The sequence below is a fragment of the Narcine bancroftii genome, chromosome 12 (assembly GCF_036971445.1).
Source record: "Narcine bancroftii isolate sNarBan1 chromosome 12, sNarBan1.hap1, whole genome shotgun sequence".
NCBI classification, from domain to species: Eukaryota; Metazoa; Chordata; class Chondrichthyes; order Torpediniformes; family Narcinidae; genus Narcine; species Narcine bancroftii.
The window spans coordinates 30742994-30757003 of record NC_091480.1 but is presented as its reverse complement, the minus strand read 5'-3'; the positions used below and the strand labels follow the sequence as shown (position 1 = coordinate 30757003).

General features: G+C 36.9%; 1 protein-coding gene and 2 long non-coding RNA genes across 3 annotated transcripts in view; 1 reads left to right on the top strand and 2 right to left on the bottom strand.

The window, feature by feature from the left end:
* The window catches only part of drg2 (developmentally regulated GTP binding protein 2), a 29999-nt gene that overhangs the window by 15072 nt on the left and 917 nt on the right, over positions 1-14010 (top strand). Inside the window, exons 7-12 of the mRNA XM_069907183.1 lie at positions 53-143; positions 1682-1779; positions 7524-7600; positions 10198-10286; positions 10369-10427; positions 11617-11670. Coding sequence (XP_069763284.1) covers positions 53-143; positions 1682-1779; positions 7524-7600; positions 10198-10286; positions 10369-10427; positions 11617-11670 — 468 coding nt within the window. The remainder of the gene's footprint in view (positions 1-52; positions 144-1681; positions 1780-7523; positions 7601-10197; positions 10287-10368; positions 10428-11616; positions 11671-14010) is intronic.
* Positions 1435-2718, bottom strand: LOC138747701 (uncharacterized). The gene is made up of 2 exons (XR_011347631.1): positions 2676-2718; positions 1435-1815 (listed from the first exon to the last, which is right to left on the bottom strand). It is a non-coding gene; the product is annotated as an uncharacterized lncRNA (long non-coding RNA).
* Positions 11020-14010, bottom strand: part of LOC138747702 (uncharacterized) — a 59230-nt gene continuing 56239 nt past the window's right edge. The window contains exon 3 of the long non-coding RNA XR_011347632.1: positions 11020-11101. This is a non-coding gene — a long non-coding RNA (uncharacterized lncRNA). The remainder of the gene's footprint in view (positions 11102-14010) is intronic.

Sequence of the window (14010 nt, the reverse complement as noted above, 5' to 3'; positions counted from 1 at the left end):
TCAGGTTAGGTGTTTAAACGTTTACATTCAGTTACTTCTATTTCTTTTTCAGCCAAAGAAAGGTGGTGGAATCGCTTTCAACTCAACAGTTGCATTGACTCAATGTTCAGAAAAATTAGTACAGCTCATTTTGCACGAATACAGTATCCTTTGTTGTGTTGGAAAAACTGCAGGGTCTGACTCCTCACCATCACAAAACAGCATGCGAAGTACAGGTTCTCCCCGACATACGTCCATGTTACGTTCTGGACAACCGGTCGTATCTCGGAATGGATGTATGTCGGAATTGCGTACTTGTTAGTCAGCGTCCTAGGGTCCATAGGCTGGTCGTGACCATCTTAATTCTTGTGTGCATGCGTGAATCTTCAGGTGGTGCATGCGCAGTGGGTTCGTGTATGTGCGAGAGTTAAGGGCGCGAATTCAATATCCTTAGACTGCTTAACTCTCGTGCGTATGTCAACTGAACTCCAATACGCAAACCCATTATTCATGAGCCACCTGAAGACTTGCGCACAGGAATCAACATGGACACACCCAGCCTATGGATCCCGGAACTCTGACTAACAAGATATGTATGCACGTTTTGGCTCTTACAAGCTCTATATCCCTGTTATAGTTTGTGAAATACAACATAAATATGTAAATTTTATATTTTTTCTTTTTTGAATCGCATAGATTGCAAGTCGGGGAGTACCTGTACACCATTCCCTCACACAACCTGTTAATGTGAAAAATATTCCACTTTCCAGGTACATGGAGTCTAAATAGCATGTTAAAAAAAAAATAGAATTGTGGCTAAAAACTTGCCCAATAAAATTAATTTCTGGGTGGTATTGAAGAGAATATGTGAAGTAGAATTTCAGTGTAATGTTATTAGTGGAAGGAATGTTGGAAAGGGTGCTTAAGAGACCAAAGGAAGGAAAGAATTGAAGTGCAAGTGCTATACTGTAGATGGTCGAAATCTGAACTATTCTGAGGGGAACAGCATATTGATTTGACTGCAGTTCAATTCAATATAATGTAAATACAAATAACTTTCTGAGACATGGATAAACGTGTCTGCTGGCTGAAACTAACAGACAGCACAATCGGACCTAAAGTAATATTCCATTTTCCCACTGCTTTCTGATTTCAAAATTATTCATCACATAAATACCTAATTTTGAAATTCATCCTATTTCCAGATACATAAACTATGGGCTTCTTGCCAGTTTGGGAAATTGAATCCTGATTCTATCTTCTTCCCTAGACAATTTATAAAATAGCTTCATGTGCAGAATTCACTTTAAAATTTCAGGTTGGTTAAATGGTCAGTTTCTGATGGCAACTGTCACCTGAATTATCCTTGTGTGGGGGATGTATTCGCTGGGTTTCGGAATGGGTGGGCATCTGAACATCTGAGATAAGAGCAGTAAGAAAAAACACACAAGGGGAGAAAGTCATAGAATGACTGTTAATAAGACACACCATTCCTGTTCCAGAAGGACATGCAGAGTAATTCTTCATGGCTGTTGGAGAGGGTTTACAAGTTTTCTCCATTAATTTCATTCAGTCCAGAGCTCCAATTTGCACATTTGCAATCAGATTTCTGAGGGGTCAAGAGGCTCATTGTACATATTGTCTTCAACTTTATAATTGAAAATTAAGAGATTTATTTGATCCTGAATAATTTTCATCCCAGAAATCTTTAATGCAGAGGTTCTTTTCCGGGAAGACGCAAGTCCTGATGAATTTATAGATGTAATTGTTGGAAATCGTGTTCACATGCCATGTCTTTATGTGAGTTATAACTCCAATGCACTTTGCATATAATCACTAAAGAAGGAAGGTCATGTAAAAATCAGTTTTAATTTAAGAACAAATATACTTCAATGCATCCTATGTAGAATATGTGCCTTTGCATATTTTGAAAAGATGAGAATGGATGAAATGCAAGAAAGTACATATTTTCTGCTCTTCCGTTCGACAAGATACTGATTGAGCTACATTAACTCTGCTTGCTTTACCAATTCCCCAATTTCCCCTTTTCTTCTGTATTTCAATAAATTTAACTTTGCTTGAATATACTGAATATCTACAGGAGTTGAACATTTTTTAAAAATGAAGGAATTCATCCAGATACCTCTATTCCAAATATACAGCTCCTTATCCTGAAAAAGTACCACTCCACCTCACCTCCCAAACTTGAATGTGTGACCAAGAGAAACAGTCTTTTAATATCTGCATGGGAAATTCGATTTAGAATATTGGATTTCTTAATTGCATTAATCTTGCTTTTCAATGTAGCAGTGATTATAATCTATTCCATGAGTTCTTTCTTCACAGAAATTCCTGGTTAAATTAATCAACTTCAGAATTTATTGTCACAAAATATAGACGACACATTCCTTCTTCTAATATATCCTCATTTCAAAGTCTCATCTTCCAAAGCATGAGCTGCGATATTCCAAATTTAGATCTCTTTAATCCAACAAATCAAACTCTGGCTGTTACTTTATGTAGTTTTAATTCATTGATAAAACAGATAAATATTTTCCATAGCTTCACATTAAGACTTTCATAACGATGAATAACAAAGCATTTATTGTATAATAGAGATATAAAACGTATATAAAGATACAAATGATATAAAAAGCTTATAAAGAATACATAATTCAAATAAAAATTTCTCGTACTCACGCTTCCTTCACATCCTTTAGAAAAACACAAGCATTTAGCCTGGGTGGATATTATGACATATTACATCATAGTCACTATGGCAACACAACAGACAATAGTTCTCTTAAAGAAACAGGCACAAAATTAACTAAGAATCAAAAGACACAAGATTTTAATATTTACGTTGTTTTATGGTAGCATTGTAGTGCAAACATTCATATAAAGCACCTCACAAAAATAAATAAAAATAGTGCACTAAAAGTCAAAGTAAGGCAGTGTCTTTGGATTATTGATCATTCAGGAATCTGATGGCAGTGTGGAAGAAGCTGTCCTAGTGCCGTTGAGTGCTCATCTTTCAGCTCCTGTACTTTTTCTCCATGGTAGCAGAGTGACCTGGGTGGTGGAGGTCCTTGAGGATAGAGGATGCTTTCTTAAGACACCACCTCTTGTAGAGCTCCTTGATGGAGTGAAGTCTGGTATCTGTGATGTCACAAACAGAGTTAACAACCCTCTGGAGCTTTTTCTTATCCTGAGCATTGACACCTCCATACCAGACAGTGATGCAACCAGCCAGAATGTTTTCCATGGTACACCTATAGAAATTTTTGAGTCTTCAGTGACATACCGAATCTCCTCAAACTCCTCAAAGTATAGCAACTGTCGAACCTCCTTGTGATTACATCAATGTGGAGGCTCCATGACAGAACTGCAGAGATGTTGACACCCAAAAATGTGAAGTTCTTGACCCTCTCTACTACTGAGCCCTTCATGAGGACTGGATCATACTGACTGTGGTCTTCCAATAAGGAAGTCAAGGATCCAGTTGCAGAGAGGGTGCAGAAGCCCAGGATTTGGAGCTTTTTGACCAGTACTGAGGGAATAATGGTGTTGAAGGCTGAGTTATAGTCTAAAAAGAGCAGTCGTATGTATGAATTGCTGTTTTGAGGTGATCCAGAACTGAGAGGAAAGCCAGCGATATTGTAACTGCTGTGGAGTGATTGTAACGATAGGCTAATTATAGTGTGTCCAGACCTTTGCTTATGTATGCATTAATTCTGGCCATGACCAACCTCTCAAAGCATTTCATGTTGGTGCTGCTGGGCGATAGATCTTGAGGTAGCTCACAGTCCTCTTCTTGGGATGATTGAAACAGTTGGGAACCTCTGACTGAGGCAATGAGAGGTTGAAAATGTCCATGAACATGCCAGCTAGTTGGTTGGCACAGATTTTCAGTGCCCTGCCTGGTTCGCCGTTTGGGCCTGACGCTTTGTGAGGGTTCACCTCTTGAATGAGGTTTAATGTCGGCCTCAGAGACAAATATCACAAGGTCTTCAGCCTTTGCAGGGATTCTAGTAGGCACTGTTGGGTTCTCCTTCTCAGAATGGGCATAGAAGGTGTTCAGCTCATCAGGTAATGAAGTATTACAGCCCTCTATGATATTCGTCCCCACTTTGTCGGCTGTAATGGCCTGGACTTCCTGCCATTGGTGGAAGGCAATTCTAGCTTCCTCCAGAATTGCCACTTTGCTTCAGAGACAGCCTTCCACAGGTCGTACCTGGACTTCTTGAAGAGATATGGATCCCTGGTCTTCAACACACTTGATCTTGCCCTTAACAGGTTGAGAATCCTCTGATTTCTCCAAGGCTTCTGATTGGGGAACACCCGCTGTGTGCGCATGGACACACACTTGTCCACGCAGGTCTTGATGAAGTTGGTGACACATACTGCATATCCATGCAAGTATAAAGATGAGTTCTTGAATATGGTCCAGTCCATTATGCTGTTCTTGCTTAGTACATATTGATTTTTTTCCTTCATTGTCACCTTACTCTTGATTCGACTATATGTTGGAGTTGACCTGTTAGGCTGCTTGCAGATGAACCTTTCTCGTATAATGTGACAAATAGACAAATTCTTGTCCTGAGAATTGCACCAATAACCTTGCACAGCCTCGAAGGAAGGTGTATTTCTAATCATAAAAACAGTAACCAGAGCTCTGATCAAATTCAGCAATTATTTGCAATACAGGTCCAAGTACATATTGTACGTGGACATGTTCTGCATATTGTAAGTCCATTTGTTGCCCTCTATGTTGACCTCTACATCATCACTCAATCCACTTTTGCATCTAAGGTACAAGACATTTTTCTTGTATCTGGGCATCTGTATTGCAACAGATATTGCTGCAGTCATGAAAAGAAACATGCAACTTCGGAAAATATACCATAGTGGCTTTGAAGGGATTTTAAAATGCTCAGTTCATCAGTGCATCCTTCTTCAAGATGTGTGGGACAAAGGCACTTTTTTCCCCCCTTTATTTGCCCCTGTGCTCCACAGTTTTAAATTTGTAATCGAATAATTCACATGATTAAAGTGCACTTTCCAGATATTACTCAAGGTTATTTTTAGACATTTTAGTTTAACTATGAAGAAATTTCACCTTTTATACATTTTATGGTACCATTTGTTTGGGAAATAGCAATGGTATGTACAGTATATTAAAAGAGTCATGTTGAGTTCATTGTTGGTTATCCATTGCATGCAATGACTGCTTGGAGTCTGTGATTCATAGACATTCCAGGTGCTGAGTATCTTCTGGTGATGCTCTGCCAGGCACTTTAATCACATAGTCCCCTCATTTGAGGGAACCATGATGTTTGGGGCATTTGGCTTCACAGATGTTTCTGAGTTCTCAGGAATGTTTAATTGCTTCTTCATTGCAGTAGATAGAAGAGAGATAGGCTTGCTTTTAAGATTTTGATCGCCTTGGAGTCTGCTGTTGCCATTTTTCAATATGAGGAGCAGATGAAAGTTAACTAAGCCATTGAGGCTAAAAAACAAGAAGAAAATAGTAAGAAATATCGCCCAACTTTTAGGATGACCACACTCAACTGTTTGGAACATCAATAAGAAGAAAGATCATGGTAGTTGGTCTTGGAAATAATGATTGATGAAGAACGTTGGTCAGATTTATGTAAGGAGAGGGATCAGTGATCAACGCCACTAATTATACCTCACACCTCAAAAATTACATAAAGGAAAGCCAAGGATCTCAGAAATGTGCTTCAGGTGTGGGTTAGAAATTGGTACTTTTATACACTCCACACGGACCTGTGGGAAGGTGAGACCCTTTTGGCTTGAATGATCTAATATATTAACTAGGATTACGGGAGTAGACTTCCCGTTGGACCTGGAGTTATATTTATTTGGAAACATGGTGGCGTGGGCAGAAAATTAACAGAATTCCAAATTAAGTTTGTAGCAAAAAAATGTATTACGATAACCTGGAAGACCAACTCCCCCCCCCCCTGCTCATCACTCCATGGAGATGCACAACTGTGTACCCATGGAGAAGGTAACATATAATTAAATCAATGTGACACTTCTGCCAAAATATGGCAACATTGTCTAGAGCACTTTTGTGCCCAGTTATAACAACAGCTCACAGATTTAAAAGTTGGACAAAATATACAAAGACAACAAGAGTGAAATATCTCAAAGTGGAAGTAGATTAGAAAGACTGGCAATACACCAAATTTTTCTTCATTTTTTTTTTCTCTGTCGCTTTTCTATCTCAAATTGTTTTGGTTTCTTTTGGTGTTGGGGGGAGGGGAATTACAAGTAAATTAATATTTTACTTAATCTCAGAAGTGATTTGTACTAAAAGAAAGTGTAAAATGTTAAAAATGACTGTTTTCAAAAGTGACACCATGCTTGTTTTGAAAAATGAAAATAAAATTTTCCGAAAGAAAAGAAGAAAGAGCGAACTGGTGAGTTCAGTAATCACAAAGGGACTGATGGTCCAAGGAAGATCTCCTCTACTGATGACATAAGAATTCCCATCATAATGAAGAAAAATCCCCAGCTGCTTGTCTGACAGATCAGAAACACTTTTCAGGAGGCAGGTGTGGATGTGTCAATAACTTACTGCCCGCAGAAGACTTCATGAACAGAAATACGGAGGCTACACTGCAAGATGCAAACCATTAGTTAGCCATGGATTACAGTTTGCCAAGAAATATTTAAAAGAGCCTAGAGTACTCTGGAAAAAGGTTTTGTCGTGTAGTCAGATGAGACTAAGATAAGCTCATTGGATGGCACTTCAAGCTACAGCATTACAATGATCCCAAACATACTGCTAAGGCAACAAAAGAGTTTTTCAAAGCTAAAAACTGGGAAAATTCTTGAATGGCCAAGTCATTCACCAGATCTAAATCCAATTGAGCATGGCTTCCCTATGTCAAAGAGAAAGCTTAAGGGGACAAGCCCCTGAAACAAGCAGGAATTGAAGACGGCCTGGCAGAGGATCACCAGAAATTATTCTCAGCACCTGGTGATGTCCATGAATCACAGACTTCCAACAGTAAGGGATTTGCATCAAAGTACTTAAGCATGACTACTTTCATATACATACCAATGTTATGTCCCAAATATTAAGGTTGCCTGAAATTAGGGGACTATGTATAAAAAGTTCTGTAATTTCTTCATGGTCAAACCTGAATAAAACCTGGAATGTGCACTTTAATCACGTGAATTGTTTCATTACAAATATGAAGCTGTAGAGCACAGGTGGAAATGAAGGAAAAAAATGTCTTTGTCCCAGTGACAGGTACTTTATTTTCCATAAATGATTTATTTAAAATAGAAACACATGCCCACATTAGATCAGACATTATTTGCATGTAGAGAAAATAATCCAAAAATGTAGAATAATGAAATTTTATGCCCTCTCACGAGGAATAATTTGTTTACTTTTAAAAAGACACAGCTCTCACTTGATATTGCTGATGCTATAATCTGAGTTTTGTTATATTTCCATGTTATTGTTGATAATATTTGGAATTTTACTTTTTTTCTTTCTTAAGGTATATAATAAAATTGATCAGATCTCCTTGGAGGAGGTGGATCGTTTAGCCAGGCAGTCACACAGTGTGGTCATTAGGTAAGCTAAATTTTAGCCCACTGAAATATTTTAATGTTTATCAGTCTTCATTTCAAATATGTTTGGTGAGGTTTACAAAAATCTCCTACTGACCAGAAGACCACGATAACTATGGAAATACATAAGAGGTCAGACAGCATCATGGATATGTTCTTTCTTTTGATAAGTAATTGAAAATATTCTTTTTTCATGACAGCAAAAAAAGGACCTTCAGTTTATGTTTCTCAAGTAGTGAATGTGTAAGTCTCACTGAGCTTTTGTAAGAATTGGAGATGAAATATTTCGCTTTTTCACATCTGTCACTTTTGAACTACTGGTGCACTGACCAATAGATGATCTTTTTTCTTTTGGTGGGTATGGGGTCAAAGTGAAGGGTCCTTTTAAAATGCTGATGAAGGAAGGTGAAGTAGAGGTAATGAAATCAGACGACCTGTTGTCTAGAAGGACAAGGGATGCCTGATACTCTAAACTTCAAAAGAAGGGTAAATAGCAAAATGTGTGAAATTAAGGAAATTGGTTTATTTCTGCAATCTTCAGCTTGTGATATTTGTATTTTGTCTTCCTCGTCAATTCTGGTGGTGCGAACAATTCTGTTTTAATTGACATTAGTTAGATGTTTTAATTTTTTTTTAAATTTTATTTTTCACACTATGAACCATACTGACCAAAATACACACAAACATTTCCCTCTTGGATATACACAGTGTCATTTTCTCCCCTTTTCCCCCCTCCCTTCCCTCCCTCCTTCACCCCCCCCCCCACTCACTCAACGTTCAACATATATGATACATTAAACCCATTAAACAATGTCATCACACAATGAAAATAAACAAGAAATTTGAGTCTTCTACTTTTACATACTGGGTCAGTTCATTTCATCTTCTCCTTCTGTCATTTTAGGCGGTGGAGGTCCGTGGTAGGACTTCTCTGTTGTGTTCCATGTACGGTTCCCAAATTTGTTCAAATACTGTGATGTTATTTCTTAAATTATATGTTATTTTTTTCCAATGGAATACATTTATTCATTTCTATGTACCTTTGCTGTATTCTCAGGCTATCTTCTAATTTCTCATAGTTCTGGAGCATAGCTTTTCCATGTTTCATTCTTTATCTTTATGTTTAGATCTAGTTCCCATTTTTGTTTGGGTTTACAGCTTATTTCCTCGTTCTCTTTCTCTTGCAGTTTGATTTACATGATTGTTATAAATCTTTTAATTATCATTGTGTCTGTAATCACATATTCAAAGCTGCTTCCTTCTGGTAACCTCAGCCTGCTTCCCAATTTGTCCTTCAAGTAGGTTTTTAGTTGGTGGTATGCAAACATTGTATCGTGAATTATATCATATTTGTCCTTCATTTGTTCAAAAGATGATAATTTATTTCCCGAAAAACAATTTTCTATTCTTTTGATCCCTTTTCTCTCCCATTCTCTAAAGGAAAGGTTATCTATTGTGAAAGGGATTAGTTGATTTTGCGTCAATATTAGTTTTGGTAGTTGATCATTTGTTTTATTCCTTTCTACGTGAATCTTCTTCCAAATGTTGAGCAGATGGTGCAGTACTGGTGAACTTCTATGTTGCACCAGAAGATGTTTTCATTTATAACTTTGCTGTCACTTCTTTTGGCAGATTATTCTGAACATTTATTACTGGTTGAATAATTTAAAAAATATTCCTCTATCTTCGCTCACCTTTATCCATGACCCTGTTATTGAACTGCTTTTAGTTCAGTTCTGTTTTGCAATGTATTTATTGAATTTTCTTCTAGGATTGTAGTTAAAACCAGACATCAAGCTTTAGTTTAATTGACTCTAAACTATAGAATATTTCTCAATTAGCTCACAAGAGAAATTCAGTGAAATTCCTGTTTAACATAATGAGATGTACTCATGCTAAATTTAACCATTGAAGAAATAACTCCAAGTTAAATTGTAGGTTCTTTGAATAGATTTAACATGGCATTGTTTGGATGAAACCCATAATGGTGACTATGGTCTATTACAGATATGTGTGACTTGTGCATTAGCAAGCCTTTGCACAATAAATTTGCTACATTATCTTTTTAAATGAAGTTACCACTTTGAACAGGAAACATGACAGGTACAATTAATGTTTCTGTCTCCACTGCATTGATTAATGGGAATGAGATTGATCTGGCATATCTGGTTCAGTTCCACCTGCAGTACTGCACTGAGACTGGACACTGCACCTAGGGACAAATTGTTTGGATAAGCTGCCATTTAGCTGTTTGCATGCAGTAAGTCCTGGGCTCACAAGGTTGTGAGATGCTGGGTGACATATGCTGTGGCAATTATCACTCTGCTTCAGAGTTGAAGTTTTGTGGCAGAGTCCAGTCTTGGACTCTGTTGGGGAGTCTCTGATCCCAAGTCAAAGCAGGATGTGACATAGGATCAGAGACTCTCTGAACTTCGGTAAGAATTGTTGACTTAGAGGAAAATGATGAGTTTTTAAGCATCTTGATCCTCAGTAGATGAGAAACAACGAAGTCTAAGCTGTGCTTTTTATGTAGCTTTCCCTAGTTTTCTATTCGTGTGAGGGCTTGGGTGTTTCTATTTATCACTAATTTATCTTTTCTAGTTGTGAGATGAAGCTCAACTTGGATTATCTGATGGATATGCTGTGGGAATATCTTGCATTAATCTGCATCTACACAAAGAAGAGAGGAGGTAGAAGAATATTCAATACTGATTAGCCAGGTGGTTTAAATATGTGTGTGCCCATTTCTAATGCAGAATTTTATTTTAACAGAAAGACCAGATTTTTCAGGTGCTATTATTATGAGAAGATCAGCCTCAGTTGAACATGTGGTAAGAAAATGCTGCTTTTTTTCTCACTTTTCCTCTCTCCATCATCCTTGTTTTTCTGAAATTAGTATCTGTGGAAATGTTTGCTGTTGATGCAATTTCCTTTTCATTTCTGAAAAAAATAAGGATTTTAATCTATAAGCAATTAATGTTAATCTATAAGCAATTAATGACCAGACTGGCCATTTTTTTTTCAATAGGTAAACATTTTTCACAGACCTTTTATTTGACTCTGTTTATTCTCTGAGTGATACAGTAATGGAATTGATATAGTTCTAGATTGCAGTCGAGAGTTTGAGTTTCAGTCATGGCAAATTACAAAAATGAAACATAGGGGCTTCAATTTACAAGTTGAAAGATGGCCATAATCTTTTGAATTCGCCTTCTACCATGCTGGAAGTCATATAAGGACATAACAAGGATATGGTCATTAATAATCTTAACTGAGATTTAATGGGATTTTTCACAATTTCAGGATACATTAAATATTTCCTTGTAGTGCACTCCTTTTAAAATGTAGCTACAATTATTATTCTGTACAACAGATCGCTTGTATAGAACAAAATCCACAAATATTATGTAGATAAAAGTTACTTTTGGTGGTGTTGATTAAAGGATGAATCTCATCCAGGACATGGAACATTCTCTTCTTTTTGTGTCCCTGAAATCTTTTGCATCTGTGTGGAAAAGCAAATATCGGTTTAGCACTTCATCAGGAAGATAGTACGTCTGACAGTGAAACACTCTGTCAAACCTCTACTGAAATGCCAACTTAATTTAGCTCCTTAAACTCGACAACAATATTTGAAATCATTGGAACTATCGGCTGAGAATGTACCAAAGGTAGCTAAACTGACGAGTTAGAAGTCTGATAACTTTTATGTATAAATTTTGGGAATACATTGCTTGAAAACATCAGTTTCTGCAACATTATCATTAAAAATATTTGATTACGTATCTTGGAAACAAAAGAAGAGGCTCCAGAAAATTAGGTTTATTAATAATGGACTTGGCTTTAGGTTTTCATTTTATGCACTAATTCTGTAAACTAGAGTCTAGCATGTAATGGATTACTATGTTGGTATGTCTGCATGATTTTTAACTTGGAAAAATAAGATGGTCAGAAGCAAAGTTATGCATAGTAAACATAGCAGAATACATAATACCAAATATCCTTGTCTCTCAACTGCAGTGCCATCGAATTCACAGGACATTAGCAAGCCAATTTAAGTATGCTCTAGTCTGGGTACGTATAATCGTATTCTCTATTGCATTATTAATTAAGAATTGCTTAGATCTGAAATATGGCATTCTAAGCCAGCTGGTTCACATGATTATCTCATTTACAATAATTCTGTCTTCTTCCTGCAGTGACTTTATTCTCCTAGTTTCTCCATGTCCTGACAACTTCAGCCTCCACCCTAGTGTCTGTGAAATCTCATGTTTTTTTTTTAAATTAATTAGGCTCTTGACTGTGACTTGTCCATTTCTTGAACTTTCCCTCTCTACCAAAAACATGATATGGCCCGCCCCATTATCCATCTCACCAGCCCGCATATTATCATTATGAAGCTTTTTTTTGGTTCTTCCTGAGTGGTGCAATTACCAAAATTGTCTGCCTACCTCTTTTGTTTCATTTTTATGAAAGGACATTATAGCCTACAACATCATGGTCCTCCTCTCTTCCATCATCAGTAATGTTCATCCATCCCATAACACCTATTCAACCAAGTACAAGAAGTGTATCACCTTACATCTTTGCTTTTCCTTTTCCATCAAGCACAGTTCCAGTGATTTACTTACATTAGTTTAAATGTGGTGTGGTAGTCATAATGCACTCTTCTTTGTACTAACATTAAGGTAAGAGGCGCAGCTGCTGGAGCCAGCCTTTATTTGAGGATGAAGGTCTGCCCCAGTTTAAGTTTAAACTTGCCATTCCATCCCAAACTAAACCACAGTTGATGAGATGCCTTGTATCTTCAAGGATCCATCTCCCAGTGAGGTGGTGATAATCTCAGACAAATGCATTCAATGCCCATTCCCATCATTCACCATAAATGAGAAACACAGTATATGATCAGGCAGCAAGTTTCCGAGGTGATTTTCAATCGATGGGTCCTGTGAGATTGCTCAGCAAAATCTCAGGATTCCCCATAACATTGCATAAATCTGTAATAAATCTACACAATACCATGTCAAGACCAGTTTTACAGTGAATTAGAGAGAAATGGCAATAATTCCTATGCCATTGTCCCATGCCATTTTACTTTCTCTTATGAAAGTTTTCAACAGCTTAGCATGTTAATGATTTCTCCCTCCGTAGAGGCTGCCTGACTGCTAAATGTGTTCAGCAATTGTGTTCATTTCAGATTTTCCAGCATTTGCAGAGCTTTTCTTTTAAACCTAAAATGCTAAAGCTGGACAGGTAGAAAGAGTTTTCTTAAAGTGATCATTATTCAGTAATATTTAAGACAGTTATTAAAAAAGACCAAGGTAAAATAGGAATATTGCTTCAAAATTAGGAAAAACAATGATACTAACCTGAAAAGTATTTAGCAAAAAATGGACAAGAAACTACTTCTTGAAGATAAATTGGTGTCAACATTCAAGAAAGAAATTTGAATGGATGAGGATAAATATGTTCCTACAAAAAAGGATGGGACGACAGGTTGTGGAACCCTCACGTGAATGCAGGTTAAGCAAAGCCAATAAATGGCAGTTTCTGTGAGACCTCGGTGCTTGGTACTTTGGAGAATGTACTGGTGAAATTAGGAAAAGTAAAGAGAAAACATGAAACTATTGGGAACTAAAATCAAAGACAATCTTAAATTGCATAGAGTAGGAAGTTAACAAGGAAAGAATAAGACACCATGACAAGTCAAAAATATATGTATTCTGTGATAGCATGTAATCAGTGATTTATGAGTGCCTTCAAAATGGAGTGGGATGGTTCCAGAATTGTAGTTAAAGAGGAAATGTGGAATATTGGATGAGATAACATAGTAAAAGAAGAAAGCACTGAGGAATTTAGCATCTTTGAAAGAAAAAAAATATGCAGGCCTGAATGAAATGTATCCCCAGTTTGTCAAAAGAGTAAGGCAAGAAATAGTGAAGCATCTAACCCTCCAGCTTCTCATTGTGTGCTCATTTATCAATCCAGTATGGATGTAGTTCTGATGCGAGAGGACTGCATGAGTACTATTGTTTGAAGGGGAAGGGGTGCCTGCTAGTTGTTTAGGAAACTTTATGAACAAGTCATAATTTACAATACTGAGGTTCAATATAAACCTTTATTTAGGAAGGCATATAATCAAGGAGAGTCACAAATCAATTATAACCATGTCTATTTTTTGAGGAGATGGCAGGGATGGAAAATTATTTGATGAAATCTATATGGAATTTCCAATGTTTCATTCAGGAGAGAATTGGTCAAAAAAGTAAAAAGCCAAATAGCAAACTTTTCTCCAAAAGTAGTGTCAAGAAGCAAATTTAAATGGTTGATAGTTGCTTTTGTGACTAGAAGGCCATTATGAGTGGGCCTCTACAAGATTCAATACTTGATACATAACCTAAAATTTATCTGGAA